General features: G+C 35.7%; 1 protein-coding gene across 6 annotated transcripts in view; it reads right to left on the reverse strand.

Moving 5' to 3' along the window:
- RPS6KA3 (ribosomal protein S6 kinase A3) overlaps window positions 1–27,312 on the reverse strand; it is a 120,474-nt gene that overhangs the window by 82,686 nt on the left and 10,476 nt on the right. For 2 of the 6 annotated variants that reach the window (XM_058713836.1, XM_058713832.1), the window contains exon 2: window positions 5,460–5,516. In XM_058713836.1, coding sequence (XP_058569819.1) covers window positions 5,460–5,501 — 42 coding nt within the window. In that variant the 5' untranslated portion in view covers window positions 5,502–5,516. Of the gene's footprint in view, window positions 1–5,459; window positions 5,517–11,140; window positions 11,242–12,150; window positions 12,245–27,312 lie in introns of all 6 variants that reach the window. The other 4 variants (XM_058713834.1, XM_058713833.1, XM_058713838.1 and 1 more) reach the window with 4 other exon arrangements.

Raw genomic sequence — 27,312 nt, forward strand, 5'->3', positions numbered from 1 at the left:
GGCATACTTCCTGCCCCTATAGCCCTCTAAAAGCACTTAGGTCCTTTAACTTAGGTCCTCTTGTTCTGACTCTTTTATCTGCTTCTCATATTTATATGTTGTGGTTCAAATTACAGAAGTCTTCTAACTTCAAAGACCATGTTTCTGTTTCTTATTCTCCTTGCTATTTTGTGTGATTATTTACCAGAAGAGAAGAGGACAAAAACAACTTTATTTTTCCATTTAAAGACTTAAAAGTTTCCCTTAAATGCTTGTATGCCTCCAACAGCCTAGCAGAGTTCTTGGTACCTAACAGAAACTCACTAAGTACTTGGCTAATGAACGATTAGAAGTAGTCAGAGTACAGACTAAACAGCTATAACAAAAAGACCCCAAAATACAATGGCTCAAACAAGGTAAGTGCCTATTTGTTTTCTCATGGAGCAGTCCACAGGTAAGAGGGTAAATTAGAGTGAAGAGGTGTCACAAGATCATTAGGTCAATAAAGGACCCAGGCTAATTCTCTCTTGTTACTCTCCATCTATCTTATGGTCTTATTGTGGTCAAAACTGGCTATTCATCATATTCTACATTCTACATTAAAAGGGGCCAATCAACCTACAAGAAAGCCCACCAGTTGAAAAGCTCCCATTGATATAATTATTAATCACAGTTTCTATGGGCCAAGAATCTGGGCTAATGAACATGTAAGCTTGGATGCAGAACCTTTTTCAAAGTTCAGATGAGAATCTAGCCCTGGCCAACTCCTTCACTGCAATCTGTGAGACTCTGAACCAAGGGTTCAGAGAACCAAGGACCCAGTTAAGCTGGGTCTCTCAGATTTATGACCCATAGAAACTGTGAGATAAGAAAATTATGTTGTTTTAAGATACTAAATCCAGGGTAATTTGTTATGCATCAAACACATAACTAATGCAAGATCTCCATTTTTGCTATTTAAATTATCAGTAATTGACAAAATGAAAACTTTTAATTGTACACTAAAGGCAAATACAATTTAAAAGTATAAGGCTAATATATATTTTGACAATCTTTTGGATTTAATACCATTAAAGAACTAGTAAATATTAGGCTTTTGTCTTATACTCAATCCTAATTCCTATAATCTGGAATGCTCTGCTAAACAACTTGATCCACACTGCTAGTAATATTTTAGTCCTGCGTTTTTTCGACCCTATCTCTAAAATGCGATGTTCTTCCAGATGTAAATGTTACTAATGTTCTGAGGGAAAGTATAAGGCATACAATATCACAATGGAAAATGGTTTTAAACTAGAGAGAATAAAAAATTTGAAGGTTTTCCTTCCAAAGAAAGTGTTACATAAGGAAACATAGGTAACTGGTGGCAGAAAAATCAATATTAACACTTACTATTTGTTTTTATGTTTGCTTAAATGCTAATAAATATATACTACAGATGAATGAAGTAGAATGCCTCAAATAGCTTGGGAGGTGTAGAAATCTAGACTAACTGTGAAGGTACCCTCAGGCACAAGTCCCAGGCACAGGCCTGGGACCCTGTGTTAGCTAACACTTAGTTTATGCATTCATTTAATTAACAAGCACTTATTGAACACCTACTGGGTACTGGATTTAAAACAAGGAATAAATCAGACACAGTCAATGCCTCATGCAGCTCACAGTTCACTAGGGAATAAGTAAATAAGTAATGGGATCTAATGTGGTATTGCCATTTAGGGTATACTCACAGGTTGCTATGGAAGCACAAAGGAAAAACACTTAGCTCAAGGCAGAAATGGAAATGGTAGTTCTGTCAGGAAGATACCTCAGTTGAAGGGATATCAAACTTGGACCTGAAGGATGACTGGGAATTAACTGGAGGGAGGTGCTAAGGGAAAAGAAATCTGGGAGAGGGACTATCACCCATGAAGGTCCATAAGCAAAAGAGAACCTGATACACTGGAGTGAGTACACTTTCAGGAGAGGGCAGAGGAATGTGGCTGACACAGAGAAGTACACAAAGGCCTTATTATACAGGGCCTGATAGGTCACATTGTAGTGTTCGGACTTTATTTAAAGGAAGCACAAAACTACTGATGATTTTAAGAGGAGTACAATGATCTTACTTTTTCATAAGTGACAAAATATTCATGACAATTTGCATGATTTCTGAAAACTTTCCCAAGATGTTAAAAAGCATAAAAAACATAAAACATTTTTATATACTAGCAATAACTGGATGGAAGACAGCAGAAAAGAAATCCCATTTATAATATAACAAAAACTATAAAATACCCATGAATTATCTTAATAGATTAATGTATAATACTATAAGAAACCATAAAATTTTGATAAAGGATATAAAAGAATATCAGAGTAAATGTTCTTGGGAAGTGAAGACTCAACATTATTAAAATAATTTTTAAATTATTTAATAATTATTTAATAATTATTAAAATAATTTTCTTCATGTTAATCAGAAAATTTAACGGAATTTTGATAAAAATCCCAATAACCTTTTCAGGAGTACTTGATAAATTGATTGCAAAGTTCATCTGGAAGATGTATAAGACCACAATTCTGAAAAGTAAAAAGGTGGGAGGGCTTGCCTTGCCACATAAAAAAAACATAGTAAAAGTACAGTAATTGAAAATGTATGTGAGACATTCAGGGATGCTATGAAGTGAACTGTGTCCTCCAAAAAGGTATATTCCATTTCTAATCCCCAGGATCTATGAATGTGATCTTATTTGAAAATAAGGTCTTTGTAGATTTAATAATGTTAAGATGAGGTCATAATGGAGTAAGATGGGCCCTAATCCAATGACTAGTATCCTTATGTGAAAAAGGCAATTTGGACATGGAGACTTATAGGGAAAACACCATGTGACAACAGAGGTAGAGATTGGAGTAATGTGTCCAAGGAGCACCAAGGACTGCTGACAGGCACCAGAAACTGGAAAAGTCAAGGAAAGATCCTCTCCCAAAGCCTTCAGAGAGCATTACTCTGTCAACACCTTGGTTTTGGACTTCTAGTCTTCTTGACTGTATGAGAAGAGAACAAATTTCTGTTATTTCAAGCCACCCAGTTTGTGGTACTTTGTCAGGGCAGCCCTAGGAAACTAATACATGGAGTACATGGCAATTTTATATATGATAAAAGAGGAATCTTGAATGAGTAAGCTGTATAGATTTTATTTGTTCAGTAAGTAGAGGTTAGGACAAAAGGCTATTTGGAAAGAAAAGTGAGATTTCTACATCATAATGGGAACTAAAATTCCAAGTAGACCACAGACCTAAATGTAAAACACAAAACCATAGGTGGCAGATGAAAATGTAAGAGGATATTTTTATCACCTTGGGGCTGGGAAGGATCTTCTAACTGAAATATAAAACCCAGAAGTCAGATCTGACCATTTAAAAATGAAAACTTCTGTACACATACAATGAAAGACCACGTAATAAGTGTTAAATAGGGAGAAAACATTTGCAAGAGACATTATAGACATGGAGCTAATATCCAGAATGTATTTGATCATATAGACCATGAGGAGATAATAAGCAACACAAAAGAAAGTTGGTGAAACACAAAAATACAAAGGCCAGTAATACATGGATACTCCACTAATAATCAAATGAGATGCCAACTGAAATGAGAAAGTATTATTTATTTAAAATGGCTTGAATGAAAAATAATGTCTAATAATATCCAGGGTTGAATAGGATACGCTTGAACAGATACTCTCATACACTGACACTTTTACAACCTTTTTGGTTTGGACAGCAATTTGGCAATGTCTATTGAAATTTAGATGTTCATACCCATTGTTCTAGCACATCCTTCTCTAAAACTATATCCTACTGAAACACAAGTTCCCAAAAATAAATAGGAGGAAAATTATATTAAGTCTAGGACATGCATAAAATAGAATATCATGCAACAATTTAGAAAGAGGCAGATTGGGGCGCCTGGGTGGCTCAATCAGTTTTAAGCATCCAACTCTTGGTTTTGGTTCAGGTCATGACCTCATGGTTTCCTGGGTTCAAGCCCTGTGTTGGGCTCTGCGCTGGCAGCATGGAGCCTGCTTGGAATTCTCTGTCTCCCTCTCTCTCTGCCCCTCCCTACTCGTACTATCTCTGTCTCAAAATAAACAAACTTAAAAAATAAATAAATTAAAACAGGCAGATCTGCATGTATTGCCATAAAAAGATGTTCAAGACTTAGTAGGTGAAAAGAACAGTTGGAGAGTATATATATTTTGTAAGTATCAGTAATAATGATCTTATGTATGGAATAAAAAGATAATAACTGAACTTCTAACAATGAATCTCTTATAGGTGGAGAATTTATTAATTCATTCATGTAATATTTAATGAGTGTCTATTATGTCCCAGTCACTGGTCTAGGTGCTGGGGACTTAGGAGTAAATAAAAAAACAAGATGAGGAAGGGGTGAACGTTTATCTTCTACATTAAATATTTCTTTCTTAAAAAATGTTTACTTATTTTGAGAGAGAGAGAGAGAGAGCGAGCGAGAGAGTGAGAGAGCGAGAGCCAGTGAGCGAGTGAGGGAGGGAGGGAGGGAGGGAGGTAAGGACAGAGAGAGAGAATCCCAAACAGGCTCCACACTGTCAGCGCTAAGGCTCATACGGGGCTCAAACTCAACGAAACCTGAGCCGAAATCAAGAGTCAGATGCTTAACCAACTGAAGCACTCAGGTGCCCATACATTAAATATTTCTATAAAGAATCACTTTATATTTTTGTCCTAATGTGTCTATGGTTAGCGTGATTTTTTTTAAAAATAAGCTGTAAGGTACTAATGAAAAACTTTCAACAACACAAAGCAACATTATTTTGTCTTTCTCGTAAGATCAGTCTTATCAAACAGTTCTTTTTTAATGTTTTATTTATTTTTGAGAGAGTGCGAATGGGGGAGGGACAGAGAGAAAGGGGGACAGAGGATCTAAAGCAGGCTCTGTACTGACAGCAGTGAGCTGGATGTGGGGCTCAAACTCACAAACCGTGAGATCATGACCTGAGCCAAAGTCAGACACTTAACTGACTGAGCCACCAGGCATTCCATTAAACGGTTTTTAAAAATGGCACTGGCAGGGGCCCCGGGTGGCTTAGTAGGTTAAGTGGTTGACTCTTGATTTTGACTCAGGTCATGATCTAATGGTTCATGAGTTTGAGCCCCACATTGGGCTCTGTGCTGACAGTGCAGAGCCTGCTTGGGATTCTCTCTCTCTCCCCCTTTCTCTTTGCCCCTCCCCTGCTCATGCTCTCTCTCTCTCTCAAACTAAATAAACTAAAAAAAAAAAAAAAAAAAAAAAAAGGCACTGGCATATTCAAGATTATATTTTGGTAAAATTAAGAAATCATAAACAAGTTTCTAATACCGTAGAATCATTATTTCGTCCAGTTAAAAAATAAGAATACTTAAATTTTATGGTATCTGATTTATCTATATCCCTTATGATACAATATTTTACTTACAGTTTGTGGATTAATCTCCTCCTCTCCCATAGGTTCATCCATAATTTGCTGTCCATTCTGTGAAAAGCACAGCAAGCAGAAAGTTACCAACAGAGATTTCACATCAGTTAACGTTAAATGAAGGCAGACAAAGAAAAATCATAATAGAATATTTTCACCCCTACAGGATTCTAATGAAGTACCAAACCACCAGATAAGTATGTAGTTGTCAATATGCAACCGGTTGTGCTTTAAAAGTTAACTATAAAAGCATTTTTCCATGGAAATTATATAACAAATGATGATTACCTTTCCAGGTGAGTCCTTGAGTTTATTTTAATAGTTAAATGAATTACAAATAGTATTATTTAAATCTCACCAAACATCATTTATAATACTTTCTATGGCAAAACACATTCTAAAATCCAACTCCATTGACTGATTAATCAGGACAATGATTAGTTATTTCAGGATTTGAAAAGTAAGCTAAATCTCCATATCAAAATCGATTCCAGATGGATTAAACATTTAAATGTCAAAAATAAAATTATATAAGTATTATAAGAAAATATAGGTAAATAATACTTATGGGGTAAGGAGGGTGGAAATCATAAAGAAAAAATGACATTTGAATTGATAAAAGTTTAAAATGTCATCTACTAGACACAAAAAAGATAAGACAAATTGATTACAAAAAAAGCAACATATGACAAAGGGCTGGTATCCTCAATGACATAAAGACCTTTGTTTTACCAACCTGTAAGAGAAAAATGATGAACCTCAACAGAAATGAGCAATAAGGGAAAAAAGAGTTTAGCCTTAGTACTAATCAAAGATACACATTTAACAGAAAGATACCTTTGCCTCTCAAACTGGTAATGATTTACAGAAAAAATAAAACCCAGCACTAATATGAGTATGGGGAAAAGAGCACTCAGGATATACTCTGCTAGGGAAAGTATAAATCAGCACAACCTTTTAGGAAGATAATCTAAGTCTGTATTAAAACAAGTGTGCAAAGATGTACATACAAGAATGCTCACCATAACTTTTTCCAAAAAGAACTCCAAATTGGAAACCTAAATTCTTAACAATAGAGAACTAGTTAAATATATGATGGTACATCCATATAATGGAATACTATACAGTCATTAAAAATGATAATAAAGATGTAAATTTATTGACATGGAAAGACAGTCACATGTAATAAGTGAAAAAGCAGTTTACAAAACAATATGGATTGTAATGATCCCATTTTAAATAAATATATACATGTTCCAATGTATATATTTCTATGGGAAAAACTCTGGAAGGGTATACACCAAAATGTTAACAGTGGCTATTTCTGGGTGGTAGAATTTTAGACAATTTAAAATGTTTGTTTTGCGTATTTGAATTTTCTGATGTGTCTACAATGAATATGTATTACTTGTGTAATTAATAACAAAACAAAACCAGAAGTCAGGAACACAACATCTTCTCTATTACTTCAATGAAAAAAGGAGTAAATGCCCCTGACCACTTGTCAATTCAACAAATGTACAAGGATCTAAGCTAACCATCTTTGGAGCATTATTAACTAGGATATGAAAGGTAGCCCACCCATTACCCTACCCACATGAGGCAGATGCTTTGAATTTGAACTCTGTCTACTCTCTAAATCCCTGTTTATCCATCCATTCATCCACCCGTTTCATTTCATTCACACTAAGATTTAGGTGCCAAGCTGGAGATGAAGGGTTAAGAAAACATGACCCCCAACCTAGAGATCCATCCTAGAGGGTCTCACAGGTATATTGACCCATAAAAAGAGCACCTTTTATTTTCAAACACTCATAGAGTATGCATCTAGGTTAGGGAATACATATACAATATTACAAAGCACAGAAACGGTGCTAAAATGCAGAAAAGGAGGAGGCAGGTATAAAATCTTTATTATCCTAAGACACTTTCAGAAGCTACAGTATTGCTTTCTGCTATGGTAAGGACTCAAATAACTCCAGGATACATCTTTCTACCAAAACCCACAACCATTTACTCAATTGAATACTGATCGTTTTTATCCAAACATCACAGATAAACCTTAAACTAGGTCATAAGAATGCTGGTTTTGGAGTCAGACACCTAGATTCAAATTTCTGCTCTTACACTTAGTATGAAGCCTTGGACAAATTATCTAAACTATGCTTTAGTTTCTTCATATGAAAAGTAGAGAGTAAAAAGTCTCATCTTCAGAGAGGTATTGTAAAGGCTAAGTGAGATAAAGGATATAAAATCCTAAGCACAGGGTCTGGAACTTAATAAACAATCAATGGTAGCTATTTTAATTATATCCAACATTCAGTCACCCCCTTCATGGCCCACCAATCTGCTACTTCTCCCGTATTTGCTATCTTAGTGAATGGTACCATCATTCATCTAGTAGTGCAAACTAGGTTTTCTCATTAATTGTACACAGAGTTCTCTTTCTAAAACACAGATCTGCTGAATGGATCCCCATTATTTGACTCTTAGAACCCTTGGTCTAACTGAGCTACAATTACACTTTCCATGGGAATATAATTTGAGAACCATCTGTTCCATGTAATTTCCAGTGCATACAAAGCAAGAATCACAACTTATAACTTACTTACTTTTTAAGGCAAACTGGTATAGTAGAAGCAGCACTAAACTTTGAATGGTAGACCAGAGATAGAGCGCTAGGTCTGCCACTTACAAGTTTTATGATTTTTGGCAATTCAGACAGTCTCTAGCCTACTACCTTATCTGTTTAAAATGGGGATACGTGCCCCGTCTACCCAAAGGGTTAGTGTTAGACTCAAAACTGAGATAACTCAAAAGAAAGTACTTTATAAATCATAAAGAACTGTACCAATGCAAATTACTATTATTAAGGTGAGGTAGCTTCATTGAGGATAAAATAATACTTCCACAAAGTCCTTTTAATCTTTGAACCAAAAAAAGTTTAGGATTGGTAAGCGATCTTGAAAGTCTTCTGTTCCAAATAAACATATGCTTCAATTCTTTTTTTGCCATTCTCACCTAGATTTGAAAACTATCAGAACAAGAATGTACTACTCATGTGGTAGCCTACTAAACTATCTCAGAAAAAGTACTGGCTGCTAGATAAGATTCTTCATCATATAGTAATTTTCCTCAGCTACAAATTCCCTTTAATAGGATTACTAACATACGATGACTAACTTGCCTGTAGTCTATCTGCAAAATCACAGGAAGTAAATCTACACCTATGACTGTAAATCATCCTGAGTCTGTTTTTCACTGGATAACTCAAGTTCTTTCAAACATTCCTTTTAGACAGATGAGACTAATTTTCTGAGCATGCACTCAATTCATCTTAAAGGGTGGTATGCAGAACTGCATTCAATTAACACTCCAACCTTGATACAACCGATGCAGAATAAGGAACATTATCACCTCCCCTGTCCTAGATAACAAACTTCTATTAATTCAGTTCACATATGCATTGTTTTTGAAATGTCTGAAACACATTGCTGAGTCATACTAAGTTTTCTGTCAATTAAATTCTTGTCTTCCTTCTACTGCAACTAAGTCCCATACTTGTTACGCTTCGTCTCATGAAGAAAACCTCAAATTTTTGATTCATCTTTTTCTAGTTGTGATCTTCTACAGTATTACTACAGCCTCTACAGAATGACTTCTGAATCTGCTAATCAGCCTCTTCACTATTTTCATCTTCATGTAATCCATAAATTTTACAATGTATTTTCTTTTCTAGGCTCCTCATTCAGCTAATTAACAGTAATATACTAACAAAGCAATCTGAAAAAAAAATTAAGTGAAACATGATCTAAAGGCAGTTTATGCTCTACCTTTTGCAAAAATATCTACTTCCTTTGTGAGTTTAGCAAAGACTGAAAATTTTGAACAATTTAATTTTAAGGCAGGAAAATATAAAAGCCAATGTTGTACTACATATTGGGGAAGCTTTACAAATATCTACTTTAAAAAGCACTTTTCCTTCAACAAATCTTTTGTATCATTTCATAAAAATAAGGACTCAAATGTTATCTATTAGAAATGAGCATAATTACTCTTGCAGCTAAAAAGTTTCCTTTTTGAAAATGGCCTTTGGCTTCACTAAAGATTAGGCTACAATGGGCCATCAGTCTGACTTGATATTTCAACTTCTACAGTTTCAAAACACATGTGGTCGAACCTCGCTACCAGGTTTAAACCCCAGCTGTTACCTGATGTTGGGTAAGTTACTCAACATTCTGAGCTTCAGTGTCTTTATTTGTAAGATGCATATAATATCTATCTCAAAAAGATGTTGCATTTAAATGAATACATCAAAGGACAGTAGACGCTCAGTAAATGCTACTTCCTGTCCCTTCTCTTTTGCCTGAACTGTGTAATACATACACTTCTACAGTTAACTTCTAAAGATGTAGAGCAATGAGGAAGTACAGGAGAGTGTTGAGATACTTATTTTACCACCTAATATAGTCAATTTCCCACCAAGCAGGGTGAAAGAGATCATTCATACATGTGGTATATTTTTATACGATGTGGCCAAAGAATGAGTACAGACAAAAAGGATAGTTTAAAAGTGAGGCAAATGTATTTATCCTCTCTCATCCCACCATTATGCCATCCAGCCAAAAACTACAGAGCTTGGCAGATTGTACATATGCAAATATTATGTGAAATACTGGAAAAGGTTAGGAAATGCTAATCATGCTTTACTCCGTTAGTCTGAAATGTGTAAAAGTCAAAATTTAGAATAACGTACAATATGGGTCTCATCAGAACAAATCAGACAAAGGAGACTGTTAGCTTGCATTTCAGCAGGAATTGTTTTCAAAATAACTTCTAAGGTTGTGATATAAAATGATCACTTAAGATCATCTTTCTGGTTTCAAGAGGATGAACAATTCAAATCAGTAACTCTGAACCAAGGTTTCAGGACTTCTAGGGTATTCCCAAGTACTTTAAGAAAAAATCTGAAATGTTAAAAAATACGAATATTTTACTAAATAAAAGTTTCGTTTTAAGCAACTTTATTAAACAGATTGTTTTATTGTAATGGCATGTTACAACAATGCACATTTCTGGGTTGATGTTTGATACCTTTGAAGAAAATATAAAATACGTTAAAAATGCTTTGAGCCCAGTAGGAGATCATCATGTATGAGTATACTAGAACTAAAAAAAAAAAAAAAGAAAAAAAAAAGATATATGATTAGTAAAATGCTACCTTGAGATTACTAGAAAGTATCTACTGACATCCTCCTATGTAAAAATGAAATATACATATGAACACTGGGAGAAAAGAATTCCTCACAGAGAATAAGAACCTGAAATAATAGGAAGGGAGGAGGAAAAGAAAGGCTCCAGAGCTCTACTGTGCTAATCTGGAGACCCAGGTTGTAGGAATAAACAAGGACAATATATAAATATTCTTTTACCACCCTCAAGTTCCCACAAGTATATTTGCCTTCCAAGCTCCCTGATAGGAGCAGTGGTCTTCTTGCCCAAAGCATATGGAATAGAAGTTGCATGAAGGTGCTGAGGATGAGGCATAAGAAACCTCTCTTGAATTTCAGTTCAGATACCATCAAATTATTCAGAATCCAAAGAATCTTCTATGCAATCACATTGAAACAATAAGAAACAAGCATTTTATATTCTTAATAAGGAATGTATATAATCCTTACCAATATGACAGGATTAAGAATCAGCTCCTCATTTATCCTAAGGAAATATCAGAGATGTGCATAAAGACTTATGTACAGTGATATTCATCATACTCATTATACTGAAAAATAGAAAACAATCTAGATGACCAACAGGGGACTGGTTAAATAAATCATAACACATCTATTCATATGTAGGAATACTATGCAATGCTTAAAATAAGGGCCTCAAAAAATTAATGATGCAAAAATATGCTTGTAATATATTAAATTAAAAAGGATACACAACTATATAGTATGACCCCAATTTTGCACCCCCCCAAAATGTGTGCATGTAACTGGCAAAACATATATAAAATCTTAGCAGTAGTTACCTGGGTCCTAGGATTTTCTTCTTGTACTGTATTTTCAAAATTATATGCATTTATTATCTATTCTTTTTATAATGAGAAAAAAACAACCAATATATTAGAAAAATCCATTATTTCTAGTTAAGGTGCCCTTATGCTTGCTTTGCTATTCCTTGAGTAACTAAACACCTGCTATTACTCAGGACTGTTCTACTTTCTAGACTAGGGTAGAAATGACCTCTGGTTATATCTATGTTTTTAAGTTTTAGAGGACCCTTTCAGAAGCTTTTTTTTTCTGTCTGGTCCTGTGGTTATGGCCTCAGAAAATAGATCAGTTTTAGGCCTGAACCCCATCTTATGTTTCTTAGAGTGTACCCCTAAGGGAAATTCTGCTTATGAAACAGGAGTATGTTGAAGTAAGAATTAAGAAATGAAAACACAGTAGCCAAAATTAAATCTGCATTGTGAACAGCAAATATCAGAATTGACACTGCAGAAAACAGAATCCATGCCACAGAGGACAAACTTGAATAAATGAAAAAAAATGAAAGAAAATATTAAAAAACTATGGAGGACAGACATAGAAATAATCTATGAATAACAGATGTTCCTAAAGAAAAAAAAACAGCATTTTAATCAATCAAAAGTATAAGAAAACTTTCCAGTTCTGAAAAAAAATACCTGAGACTGGAGACTGAGAAGGTTCAACAGAGATCATCAACACCAAGACATGTCCTGGCAAATGTTTTTAAATTTCAAGGATAAAGATATAATCCTACAAGCATACAAGCAGAAAAAAACAGGTTATTTTCAAAGGAACTAAAATCAGATTGACCTCAGATTTTTCCTCTGCAACAATAAAATGCCAGAAGACAATGAAGTAATGACTTACAGAGAGCTGAAAGGGGAAAGTTATGAACTAAGAATTGTATACCTTGTCCTAGTTTTTCATGTACAAAGGTCACAGGAAATTATTCTTAGATCTGCAAAGTCTTATAAAAGTTCACCATCCTGTTAGTACCTTTTTTCATAATTTGTTCAAAGGTATGTCCTAGACCATTGAAAGAGAATCAAAGTAAGAACTTAAGAATATTGAGGTCGGAAAGAACTGGTGAAGTATACTGACACCAACTTAATATTTACAAACAAATGAATAAAATAATTAACCCCACTAAAGGAGAAAGGGTCAGTAATGAAGAGTAAATAGCTGATATAAGTATATAAACAATATAAAACCTTAGAAAGCTAAAGGTAGGATTTGTAATCTCAGGCTAAATTAATGTGGACACAAAAGAGGTAGTGGAAGAATGGAGAAAAAGATTCTCAATTCTCTCTTTCCTAAAAGAATTATTTAAAAATCACTATTTTTCGTAATTACCTAATAAATATACATTTTGCAACGTTCTGAGAAACCATACAATAACCAAAAATTGTATTTATTTATTGCAGCCCAAATCACTAGAGAAGATAATAACTGACAAAGACTATAAAAAGTACTTTACGAAAGCATCACATTCAACCCTAAGAACATGAGGTAGTATAATTCAGTCCTATTTTACAGATGAGGAAACCAAGGCTCAGCAAAGTCAATTAGTGAACAGCAAGAGTAAGACTCAAACCCAGGTCTTTCCAGCTCTATAATTCTTTCTTCAATATTTCATAACCTCCTCAAACAAAAACAATCTGCATGTCAAAAGAAAAAAAAAACCACAAGAATAAAAAACTTACAATAGAAATTATTCCAAAAGTAATAATGTAAGAAATGTAAAGTTTAAAGTGTCTATTTAAAAGAAAAGTGTCTTACTAGAATTTGATGCTGTTACAGAATTATTGACATTTTTATGAGTTTTGATGGTATGGTGGTTATGTATTTTAAAAGTCTATCTTTTAAGAAATACAAATGAAATATTTACATATAAATTGATGTATCTAGGATTACCTTCAAAATAATCCACTGGAGGCAGGGAAAAGAAGAGAGAGTGTGTATGGGGGGTGAGGGGAGTATAGATGAAACATGAGTTGATAATCTTTGAGGGTGGCTTATGGGAATATGGTAGTTCATTATACTATTCTCTTGGGGTGCCTGGGTGGCTCAGTCAGTTAAGTGATTGACTCTTGATTTCAGCTCAGGTCATGATCTAATGGTTCATAGGATAGAGCCCCGCACTGGGCTCCATGCTGACAGTGTAGAGCCTGCTTGGGATTCTCTCTCTTTCCCCCTCTCTCAAAAATAAATAATTAAACCTTCAAAAAAATATATATATATATATTTTATTTTATTACTATATATATTACAATATATATACACAGTAATAAAATTACTACTGCCTTAAAATTTTTTTTTACCCTTTATTTTTGAGAGACAGACACAGCACAAGTGGGAGGGGCAGAGAGAGAGGGGGAAACACAGAATCTGAAGTAGGCCCCAGGGTTAGGGTTAGGGTTAGCTGTCAGCACAGAGTCTGATGTGGGTCTCCAACCCATGAACTACAAGATCATGACCTGAGCCAAAGTTGGATGCTTAACCAACTGAGCCAGCCAGGTGCCCCTATTTACTGCCTTTTTAAAAAAAGTTTGTTTATTGAGAGAGAGAGACAGACAGACAGACAGACAGAGACAGGCAGAGAGCCAGGGAGGGGCAGAGAGAGGGAGAGAGAATCCCAGGCAGCCTCTGTGCTGTTAGTGTGGAGCCTGACATGGGGCTAGAACCCATGAACTGTGAGATCATGACCTGACCTGAAATTAAGAGTTGGATGCCTATTGGACTGAACCCCCCAAGCCCCCCCCCAAATACTTACTGCTTTAAAGAGAAATTCAAAGAAAACAGGTAAAAATAGCACAAGGGACAAATAAAAATAAAGTGTAAAATTAAGGCCAAAAATAAAATGTAAGGCAAAAACCTTAATCCAATTAAAAAGGTCATCTGATTTGGACTAAAAATATAATTAGTGCTTAAAATACATATAGTGATAATAATTGCTATTGTTTACTGAGCAATTACCATACACCAGGCAAATGTTAAGTACCATAGATCACCTTTGATGCTTTTACCAACTCTATGAGGCATTATCACTAATTTACAAATGAAATTAATTCAAGATGAGTATGTCCATCTACTTAAGCACTATATCCTCAGGCCCTAGCAAAATGCCTGGCACACAGTAGGTGTTCAATAAATATCTGTCAAAATAAATAAAGAAGTCTAATATCTTGCCTAAGGTTAATAAGCAGGGCCTAAATTCAATCCCAAATCTGAATCTAAAACCCCTACTCTTAATCACATTTAAATCTTTTAATAATGATATTTCACAGAAGAGTAAAATTGTTTATTTTCCTTCTGCATAGGTTTCACTATTTTTTAGATCTTCTATAATTAGCATGTTATTTGTTCAAACAAGACATTAAAAATAATAAATGCAAAGTAGTATTCAACATTAAGTCACAGAATAACAACAAAACACAAAAGATGTTTTGGGGACTATAACATGAAATGAACACAAAATAGAAGGGGAAACTTCAGCACACTAGTATAAGCTAGCATAATGAACAATATAAGGACAAAGTATTTGAAGTAATTTACATTAGAATAGGTAGATATTGAATTTTATAATGTAAAAAGAATGTTCTTTTCAAGTATCTATGAAAAATTATAAAGATTGTATCTAGATCATAAAGTAAATACAAAATGTTTCAAATCAGGAATTGTACAGATATTTTCTGATTATGATAAAGAACCTGAATAAAGAAGTAAAATAAAGCACTCATTCAGAAATTAGCATTCTTATAAATAACTACTGGTTCAAGGAAATACTAATGGCAATCATCACTTACACAGTGGTTTTTTTGTTCGAAGTACAGTGTTAGCCATGTTACATATATTCTCTCTTTAATCCCAATCAACCATTAATAAACCACGAGGTATGTTATTATGTATAGCAGAGAAGAAAAACTTGAGTTACGAACTTGCTCAAGATCACAGAGCTATCAGGTTTGCAGATAAGATAACCAAACTCAAGTCTGAATTCAAAGCTCATACTCCTACACAGAAATGCTATCATATTAGTCAGAATTCATGTACAGACATCTACCTATGCTCATTTTTCTCTATTTATAAAATAAAAATTGATACTAAAAAGTAGAGAAAGCTTGAGTTCCTCCACAATTTACACATGTTCTGAAAGTGTCCATTTGTTAAATACACTATTCCAAGAAGGCAATGGTTCATTTTCTAACATATTGTTCAGACACAGTATTTCAAATTGCATAATCTCCTAAAAGCGATCCCTTTGAATGTATTTACACTCTCAGTAGGGCATTTAAAAGAAGAAACCATAAAATTAGATAAAGTAGGGAATCTATGGTAAACAGGATTTGCCACTAAACTAACTTCTAAAAAGCAGTATGATTGTGGAAAAGTCATTATTTTCTGGTACTTATCTGCAATCCATGAGTTTGATGGAACCTTGGTCAGCATGGATTTGAAAGTCTGCCACAGGACTGTGGGCAAGTCCTTAAGCCTCTCTGAGTTGTGGTTTCTTCATCCATAAAATATGTGGATATCTAAGAGCTCTTCCAGCTTGAGAATGTTATAATCTTGTGACTTTAAGGATTAAAGTTATTTAAAATTTGTAGAGCTTTTACACCTGAGAAAATTACAGATTCTGTATTTAAAGCTGTTTTTATGGGTTTTTTTTAGTTTTTTACATTTATTTATTTTTGAGAGACAGAGAGAGACAGAGTGTGAGCAGGGGAGGGGCAGAGAGAGAGGGAGACACAGAATCTGAAGCAGGCTCGAGGCTCCGAGCTGTCAGCACAGACCCTGACGCGGGGCTCAAACCCACCAACTGTGAGATCATGACCTGAGCCAAAGTCGGAAGCTTAACCGACTGAGCCACCCAGGCGCCCCTATTTTTTTTTAATTTTTTAAATGTTTATTCATTTTTTGAGAGACAAAGAACGCGACAGGGGGAGGGGCAAAAAGAGAAAGACACAGAATCTGAAGCAGGCTCCAGGCTCTGAGCTGTCAGCACAGAGATGGACGCAGGGCTTGAACCCATGAACTGTGAGATCATGACCTGAGCTGAAGTTGGACGCTTAACCGACTGAGCCACACAGGCGCCCCTGTTTTGATGCTATTTCTAAGTCTAACTCCTATTTTCTCTTCTGCATCAAAACTACAGTTTTATCTATATCCTTCAGTGGTGCCTTTGTTCCCAAGTGTAAACAAGGAGAATATGAAAGAACAATCATTTAAATGTTGTCATCTGAAAGAGAAATACTAAGAAAATAAAACACTGTTTTTCTGCACAAAATAAGGAACCTAAACCAATTTTATGATTTCCAGAATCCAATTTTACTAATCTTTTTATTCTTTCTTTCTTTTTTTAAAGATTTTATGTTTATTTTGAAGTAATGTCTACACCCAATATGGGGCTGGAACTTACAACCCGGAGATCAAGAGTTGCATGCTCCACTGACAGCCAGCAGGGTGCCCCCCAATTTTACTATTCTTATTTCATTTGTGTTGAAAACTAATTGTCAACTTGTTGTTTAAGGCCCTTTAAATTCCCAAACTTATTCCTGCTTTCCTAATACCTTCAAGTCCCACCTCTTAGTACTCTAATGGAGTTGGTAGTATTTTCCAAATCTGTCTGATGACCAGAATCACCTAAGACTCCTGGTAAGGATATATTACCTGGCCTTATCCCAAGCTGAGTCAGAAGTTCCAGAAGCCCCATGGCCTCATGGTATTTCATTTTTTAAACAGGTACTTTAGGTGACTCCTGTGATTAGACAAGTCTGGGAAATCACAGTGTAGAGAAAAGGTCATGGGCTTTGGAGTCTGACATATTAAGCTTCAAAACCTGACTTTGCCCTTTACTGTAGGTGTGACTTTGGGCAAGTTACCTAACATGAGCCTCAGTTTTCTAATCCGTAAGATCTGTATACTAGTTATGCTGCAGGTTTTGGTAAAGTTCAGGGTCTAGGGGGTTCAGTGTTAGCTTCTCTTTCCTCCTGCTCATCTTGCCAGAGAAAATGACAAGTACAAATATTTGAGAGGATTCTGATGAGTCTCATATCCTAATGGATCCACTTCCATTTAGAGGGCTAAAAATCTGAGTACTAGATAACTCTATAATGCATTACTTGGGTTGGCTAATTTAAGAGTCTCAGGAACAAGTCTAATGATTTCATCTGGTTTCCAGAGGCTTAATGAAGCCCTCCTATCTAAAACAGATACAGCGTGATGATGGGCTTCAAAGCCCAAACTTCTGGGGGGCGCCTGGGTGGCTTGGTCGGTTAAGTGTCCGACTTCGGCTCGGGTCATGATCTCACGGTCCGTGAGTTCGAGCCCCGCGTCGGGCTCTGTGCTGACAGCTCAGAGCCTGGAGCCTGTTTCGGATTCTGTGTCTCCCTCTCTCTCTGCCCCTCCCCTGTTCATGCTCTCTCTCTGTCTCAAAAATAAATAAACGTTAAAAAAAAAATTTAAAAAAAAAAAGCCCAAACTTCTGTTATGTGACTGTGGCAAAAGGACCTGAACCTGTTTCCTCTGTCTCCACATTGGTAAAACAAGTGGTGCTTAAATGTTTGCTGAAGTGAACCCAACATACGTTAGTGATAATATAATGGTTAACAATCACTTAAAGATATACAGTCTTACGAACATCCTTATGAACAAAAAGAAGGCAGCAATAATAGCTTGCAAGTAAGTAAAACAAGACAGAATGGGATTTGCTCAAATACACAATAAATTAGAGCTTAACATTCAAGCAAAATTCCTATTTGTGTAGAAGTTGGATCTTAACACAAAGTGCTTTAGACAAGTTGGGAGTTGAATTTACTTGGGAAAAAACAATCCAAACTACTCACTCATTAAAAAAAATATGTGTATACATATTTAAAAATTACCACAGGTATAAACACAACCTGGCAGGAAGGCTTATTTCTGAAAAAATAATCAAAGATATAGTTTCCAGTTATAACTCCATGACTAATTCTAGCTGCATATATTAAACATAAACACTATTAATAACAGCATTTTACTAAAAATTGTTACTATTAATTGCTCAGATAAGCTATAAAGTAACTAAACACGTAAGAAATTTTTTAAAAACTAAAAATCTGGGTTCATTCAAGACAGAATAAAAAGTTACCCTCGATTCTTAAAAAAAAAAACAATAAGAAAAAAACAAACCTTAAATCCTACTGAAAATAATTTAAAGAACCACGGCTTTCCTATCAATTTATTCAAATTATTCTTTTTTTTTTTTTTTTTTTTTTAAATTTTTTTTTTTCCCAACGGTTTTTATTTATTTTTGGGACAGAGAGAGACAGACAGAACATGAACGGGGGAGGGGCAGAGAGAGGGAGACACAGAATCCAAAACAGGCTCCAGGCTCCGAGCCATCAGCCCAAAGCCTGACGCGGGGCTCAAACTCACGGACCGCGAGATCGTGACCTGGCTGAAGTCGGACGCTTAACCGACTGCGCCACCCAGGCGCCCCTTCAAATTATTCTTTAATGCAACTAATTTTTTCATTTAGTTCCTGCCCTTTGATTATTATGTTGATTTTCAAACATTTAATCTTTTTTACTGTTTTGGATGACTTTTTTTTCCATTACCCATTTCTAACTAGGAAAGCTACTTATTGATTTCTTAATATATTTTGTATAATACCACCTTATTAGACTCTCACTGGTTTTAAAGAACTTTTTTAGTGATTTCCTTAGATTATCCAAGTAGATGATTATATCAACTATGAATAGTAATCCTTTATTCTTTTTAATACTCTGATTTTCTGGTCTAATTGCATTAGTAAACTCTCCCAGAATGTTAAATAGAGGTGAAAACAGCAGGCATAATCTTAATGAGATTGCCTTAAAATATGTCCCCATCAAGCATGATGCTGGCTATTGGTCTGAAACTGGTTTTTTTTTTTTTTTTAACGTTTATTTATTTTTGAGACAGAGAGAGACAGAGCATGAACGGGGGAGGGTCAGAGAGAGGGAGACACAGAATCCAAAACAGGCTCCAGGCTCTGAGCTGTCAGCACAGAGCCCGACGCGGGGCTCGAACCCACGGACCGAGAGATCATGACCTGAGCAGAAGTCGGCTGCTTAACCGACTGAGCCACCCAGGGGCCCAGTGAGACTGTTTTTTAATAACATTAAGGAAACACCCTTTTGTTCCTATTTTACTAAGTTTTTAATTGAGAATAGACATCGAATTTTATCTAGTGCTGACTGTTTTTAACTTTTAAATTAGAAATGATTATAGATTCACAGGAAGTTGGAAAAATAAGAGAGGTCCCATATACCTTTAACCCAAGGGTTGCATCTTACATTAACTTCCTGTCAAAACCAGGAAATGTATACTGTACAAAGCCCAGACCTTATTTAGATTTCACTGGTTTTACAGGTTCTTGTGTGTGCATGTGTTCTACACAGTTTATCACACTATAGGTTCCTGTATCTACCACCACTATAAACATACTGACAGTTCATCACCACCAGGATCTTATGTGCTGCTCCTTTATAACCCACCTCCCTCCTGCCCATTTTTTAACGCTGGCAACTACTAATGTAGTCTCCAGGTCTACAATTTTGGCATTTCAAGAATGTTATATAAATGGAATTATGCAGTATGTAACTTTATTCATGAAGTATGAATTCCCTTGAGATCCATCCAAACTGCTGCATGTATCAATAATCCATTCCTTTTAGTTGCTGAGTAGCGTTCCACAGCATGGATGTACCACAGCTTGTTTAACCATTCACCTACTGAATGACATTTGGTTTCAATTTTTTGATATTACAAATAAGATGCTATGAAAATTTGTGTACAGACTTCTGTTTGGACATATGTTTTCACTTCTCTGGGATAGATGCCCAGGACTATCACTGCTGGGTTACAGAGTAAGTTTATGTTTAGTTTTTGAACAAACAGCCAAACTATTTTCCAGAAAGGCTGTATCCTTTTACATTCCCACTAGCAATGCATGAGGGATCCAGTCTGTCCATATCTTCACCAACATTTGGTATTGTCACTATTTTTTAATTTGGCTGTTCTAATAGGTGTGTAGTGATTATCTCATGATTTCAATTTTAATTTCCCTGATAGCTAACCATACTGACATCTTTTCATATGCTTATTTGCTATCCATATATCCTCTTTGGAGAAATATCTGTCCATTTCTTTGGTCAGAATTCTAAATGGATTGGTTGGCTTAAGTTAGTTAAGTTTTAAGAGTTCTTTATATATTCCAGATACAAGCCCTGTCTCAGATACAAGTTTGCAAATATTTTCACCCAATCTATGCCTTGTCTTTTTATCCCCTTAACAGGGTCTTTTTCATAGAGCAAATGTCTGAATTTTGATAAAGTCTACTTTTTTTTTCTCTTATGTATTGTGTTTTTGGTGTCTGGTCTAAAAACTCTTGGTTTAGCCCAAAGTCCTGAAGGTTTTCTTCTAGGTCTCAATTCTAAAAGTTTTATATTTTACATTTAAATCCATGACACATATTTTTTTCTGTTTGAGTTGATTTGTGTGTCTGTGTCTTTTTAGCAGAAAGTTTATTTTCTATTTTTTATTTTAAATGCTGTATAGTTACCAGTGTTACATTAGTTTCAGGTGTACAACATAGAGACTCAACAATTCTATACATTATTCAGTGCTCAAGATAAGTATACTCTTAATTTCGCCATGATATATTTTGAATTAGTTTTCATATGAGTTTATTGTTTTACCCATGGATCTGTAATTGCTCCACATACCACTGTTGAAAAGGCCTATCCTTTTTCCATTAAATTACTTTTGCGTTGATAAAAATCAACTGGCTGTACTTGTATGCATCTGTTTCTGGGTTCTATATTATATTCCATTCATCTATGTATTTATCCCTTCACCAGTACCATAGAATTTTGATTGCTAAAGCTATATGGTAAGTCTTAAAATTGGGTGGAGTGGATCCTCCCACTTTATTTTTATCTTGTAGTAGATATTTTAGTTCCTTTACCTTTCCATATAACTTTTATTTTTTTTTTTTAATTTTTTTTAACATTATTTTTGAGACAGAGAGAGACAGAGCATGAACAGGGGAGGGTCAGAGAGAGGGAGACACAGAATCTGAAACAGGCTCCAGGCTCTGAGCCGTCAGTACAGAGTCCGACGCGGGGCTCGAACTCACAGCCCTCACGGACCGCAAGATCATGACCTGAGCTGAAGTCGGCCACTTAACCGACTGAGCCACCCACGCGCCCCTCCATATAACTTTTAGAATAAGCTTGTGTTAAACCTATACAAGAATTTGGGGAGAACTGATATCCTTAGTATGCTGAGTCTTCCAACCTATGAACACAGCATGCCTTTCTCTATATTTAGATCTTTGAATTTTTTTATTGGCACTTTTAGTTTTCAGTATTTAAGTCCTATAAAGTCCTATACATGTTTTGTTAGATTTATACTTAGGTATTTTTTTGAGCAATTACAAATGGTACTGCTTTTCATTTTTGTTTCCACACATTCATTGTCAGTATATAGAAATATAATTTATTCTTGGATTCTCATCTTGTATCTTACAAATTTGCTGAACTTATTATTTTTAGTTTTATGTAGATTCCTTCGGATTTTCACTGGAGATAATCATTTCACTTGTAAATAGGGACAGTTTTATTTCTTCCTTTCCAATCTGTATGTATTTTATTATTTCCTTTTCTTGCCTATTACACTGTTAAGAACTTCCAGAACTATGTTGAATAGCAGTGGTGAGAAAGGAGATCCTTGTGGTGCCTGGGTGGCTCAATTGGTGAAGTGTCCAACTTCAGCTCAGGTCATGATCTCATGGCTCATGGGTTCAAGCCCCACGTCAGGCTCTTTGCTGACAGCTCAGAGCCTAGAGCCTGAAGCTGAATCCAATGATTTGGATTCTGTGTCTCCGTCTCTCTCTCTCTCTGCCATTCCCCTGCTTGTGCTCCGTCTCTCACTCAAAAATAAGCAAACATTAAAAAAAGGACATCCTTTTCTTGTTCCTTCCTGATATTGAAAGCATTCCGTCTTTCACCATTGAGTATGATGTTATCTGTGGGTTGTTTTGTTTTTGGTGTATGTTCTTTATGAAACTGAGAAAGTTTCCTTTTATTCTTAGTTTGATCAGTTTTTGTTATGAATGTTTAATCCAGTTTAATGCATTTCTGCACAATTAACAATGTGATTTTTTTTCCTATTTAATATGGTGGACTATACCAAATGATTTTTGAATACTGAGCTAGTTTTACATCCTTGGAATAAAATCCATTTGATCACAGTGTACGTTTCTTTTCATATGTTACTTGATTTCTTTTGCTAATATTTGTTGAGGATACTGGTCTATACTGCTTTCTCTTCCGTACTGTCTTTAGGTCTTGGTTTCAGGCAATAATGTCCTCATAACATGAGTTGTGAAGTGTTTCCTTCTTTTTTTCTGGAAAAGACTGTATAATTCATGTTATTCCTTTATTCTTGATATTTCCAGATCCTTCTTTTAAAATTTCTTTTCTGCTTGAAGAACTACCTGTAGTCATTCTTCCAGGGTCTGCTATAGACAAATTCTCTTAGCTTTCCTTTATCTGAGACTGTTTTGAACATACCTTCATTCCTGAAGGATATTTTCACTGGGCATAGAATTCTGGGTTGGCAATTCGTTTCTTTCAGCACTTGAAAAATGGTGCCATTTTCTTCTGGCTTCCATGGTTTCTAATGTGGGATCTGTCATCATTTGAATCATTGTTTCCTTATATGTAATAGTTCATTTATCTTTAGCTGCTTTCAAGATTGCCTTTTAGTTTGATTAAATTTTTTAAAAAATTCTGGTAAAATACAACATAAAATGTGCCATCTTAAACACTCTTTAGTGTACAGTTCACTGGTGTGTTAAATATATTTACAGTGGCACCTGGGTGGCTCAGTCTGTTAAGTGTCCTACTCTTGATTTCAGTTCAATCATGATCTCACGATCTATGAGGTCCAGCCCCACAGTGGGCTCTGGGCTAACAGCATGGAGCCTGCTTGGGATTCTCTCTGTCTCTGCCCCTCCTCTGACCATGTTCTTGTTCCCTCTAAGTAAATAAACATATTCACATTGTTGTATGACCGATCTCCAAACATTTTCATCTTGTAAAACTGAAATTCTGTACCCATTAAACAAGTTCTCATTTCCAAAGGTTTGATTTTGATGTGTCTGGGCATAGATTTTGGGTTTATCTTGTTTGGGTTTCAGTTTCTTGAATCTGTAAGATTTTGTCTTTTGCCAAATTGGGCAAGTTTTAGCCATTATTTCCTCAGGTCCACCATAAATCTTTTGTTAATGTTCCCCAGAATCCTAATGCTCTCTTATTTTTTGTTAGTTCATTTTTTCCTCTGTTGTTCAAATCAGGCAATTTCTGTTGTTCTACCTTCAAATTTATTCTTTCCTGTTATCTCCATTTTTCTATTAAGCCTACATAGCAAATTTCAGTTACTCTATGTTTCAGTTCTAAAGTTTCCATATTCTGCTTTATATCTTTTCTGAGACTAATTTTTCATTTGTTTCAAACGTGTTTGTGATTGCTCACTGGAGCATTTTTATGATTGCTGCTTTAAAATCCTTGTTAGATAATTCCAACATCTGAAGCATCCTGGTGTTGGTATCAATTGACTTTTTTCTCATTCATGTTGTGATTTTCCTGGTTCTTAGTATAGTGTTCTTCAAATGAAGAATGGACATTTGGAGATAAGACTCTGGATCCTACTTAATCTTTTTTAGCAGGCAGTCCACCAGTTGAGATGTAGTGTGAGGGCAAGGTGAATGTGTATGTTCAGCTTACCACTGGGCCCCACAGAAACTACCCTGGCAAAATAGGAGCAATGACTCTTGCTTTTTTGAACAGGGGTAGGATGGAAGTTCAGCTACATTCTTGGTCCCAGTGAAGGTTGGGCAACAACCTGCACCATCACATTGCTTCTGAGTAGGGGTGCAAGCTCCCTGATGGATCACATTGACAAAAGGGAAACAGAAAGCAGAGGGATGACTCACACTGCTTTGCTGCTATAAGGTAGAGTGGAGAGCTCAGCTTCCAGAAGGGCCCATCTAACAGGATAAGTGGAAGGCCAACCAGCCCTGCCATCCACCATTTTGTTCTGCCTTATAGATGCAAGATGGGGGTGGAGGCTGAGTTGTCCACCAGGCCCCAATCACATCAGGAAGGAAGGGAAGCAGAGTTGACTAGTCCACCTCCAATCATCTTGTTTTGCCTTGTTGATTTTGAGTGATGGGGTAGGCTCAGCTCCTCAGTAACAAAGGGGAGGAGGAGGCTTACTGGGGACTAGCCTTGCCTCACATCACTTTGTTAAGTCTCGTTTCCAGATTGGGGTGGAGACGCAACTTGGCTCCTAGACCCCACTGACACTACCTTAGTGGCAGCATCACGTCCTTCTGCAGGTGGTGGGATGGGGAGGCAGTGAGGGAAGATCAGACTCCTACTCCACTTGTCAAAACCACTCAGCTGGGGGGAATCAAAGTGTTGTCTGCTTTTGCTAGTCAGGGAATGAGATATGAGGTCCTTGATGTGCATAGCTAACATCACCAGGTGGAGGAATTCAAGCACTGCCACTTGCTTCTTTGGAGTAAGATAGGGCTTTTCTGGGGTGTTTGGCTATAGTAGGTAGGGTCCTACCAAAAAATTAACTGTTGTTCGGCTACCCTTTCCCCAGTCACTTGGCTAAAGAGAACAGACTTTTCCTGATGCCCTTTTTTGTCTGTGCCTGTTGGTGGTTCAGGTTGGAGGCTTTTACAGGACCCTGTCCAAGATATATGGGAGGCAATAAAAAAAAAACCAAGGAACTCACTATTAGCATCATTCCTTGAGTACCAAAGTCTGTAGGAAGTCTGCCTTATTTCCACATTTCAGTGTTCCTGTGCTTGTTTGATGTGTTATGTCTAAGGTGTTTTAGCCGTAAAAGAGAACCTAGGAGGAATAGGGCTCCTCCAGCTGGGCAGAACCAGAAGTCTACCCCCAAGTAATTAATTTTATGTTGAAAATAACATTTATCTTCTTTGTGTGTGTATGTGTATTTTAAAAGGAACTTTATTGGGTGTCAAGGGTAATAATATTTACTTTCTAGTCTTCTACATTATGGTTAAAAATGCACTATGGAAAATTGCTATAGCATTATGGATCCTAATTTTCTCTTAAAGTTCCAATTATATCTGTTTATAACATTCCTGGCTAATTTAGCTTGCTTCATGTTATTTAACTACCTGTCCACTTCAGTACTTTTTAACTATAATATTTTAAAGGAAAAAATTCTGTTTCATTCGTCATCACCTAGTAATATACTTTACACACTCAGAACAGCCAGGGTGAAAAGTTCACTTTAAAATTCATTTATGAGCTCTTTTCGATAATCCAAAGGTAATCTTATTTTTAATTTGTCTGTTACATATCTCTCTTTAAGAAACACCAACTCTGCTACCAAAATCCATTGTGATAGTTATTCCTCTTGAATTATACCAATAGCCAGCAGAACTTGAAGGAAAGGAGGCAAACGGTTTTGTTTTGCATTTTCCTAATTCTTTAAATGAAACACCTGTATATCTCACCTAACCTAAGAAATGGATTCTTGAATTCATTTATCTACTGACTTATATTTAATTTTGGAGAGTCTAGACGTTTGGTTTTGACTGACCTTCCATTACTTCCTGTACTCTTGCTTTAAATAAGAAACTATAGAACAGTATAACAAGACTGAAGAGACTGTAAGGAAAAAACCATTGCTTTGCTCTTTGCTTTCTTGCTATCATTTCCTATAATTAACATCCTTCATTGTGTTCTCTAGAAACTTTGCTCTGGCTGGGAAAAGGGGTAGTCCAGGTGATGAGGTAACATAAGGTGTCTCCATAGAATATAGGGCTCTACTGACCCAGTTGGAAAACCAGTATTCTAGGAAAAGCTTTGAATTTATCATATATAAAAATGAAAACAAACCTATTGAAAGCACAGATTTAAACTAAGTTTTCTGAAGAAATATGTACAAACAGTCCCTGGCTTATGATGGTTTGACTTCTGATTTTTCAACTTTACAATGGTGCAAAATGAGTATTTAATTTCATTCAGTAGAAACCACACTTTGAATTTTTATCTTTTCCTGGGCTAGCAATATGTGGTACAATACTCTCTCATGATGCTGGGAGTGGCAAGGAATGGCTCCCAGGTGGCTATGTGATCATGAGAATAAACAACCAGTACACTTAAAATAATTGTTTTTCACTTTCAGTTCAGTAATCAATAAATTAAATGAGATGTTCAACACTGTTATAAAATAGGCTTTGTGTTAGATGATTTTGACCAACTCTAGGTGAATGTAAGTGTTCTGAGCATGTTAAAGGTAAGCTAGGCTAAGCTATGACGTTTGGTATGTTACGTGTATTAAGTGCATTTCCAACTTATGATATTTTCAACTTATGATGCAACATAACCCAATTTAAATTGAGGAAGATCTGTATACAACAAAGCATAGATAAGGATCTTCTATTAACAGCATTAGAGCAAACACTCCATTTAAGTCTCCAAATCAGTAAAAAATAAGCACAATTATGTACACAAGTAGACGATAAGCAGGTGAAAAGATCCTTAACATTCTTAGTTATTAGGAAAATGCAAATAAAAACCACAATGAGATCCCACTTATTGCATACTACGATGGTTATAATGAAAAAGAAAGTAACAAGTGTTGGTGAGAATGTGGAGAAACTGGAACTTTCACACACTGCTGTTGGCCATGTAAAATGGTTCAAGCAAGTTGGAAAACAATTTGTCAGTTATTTAAAA

This window comes from Neofelis nebulosa, chromosome X (genome assembly GCF_028018385.1).
Source record: "Neofelis nebulosa isolate mNeoNeb1 chromosome X, mNeoNeb1.pri, whole genome shotgun sequence".
In the NCBI taxonomy this organism is placed as follows: domain Eukaryota; kingdom Metazoa; phylum Chordata; class Mammalia; order Carnivora; family Felidae; genus Neofelis; species Neofelis nebulosa.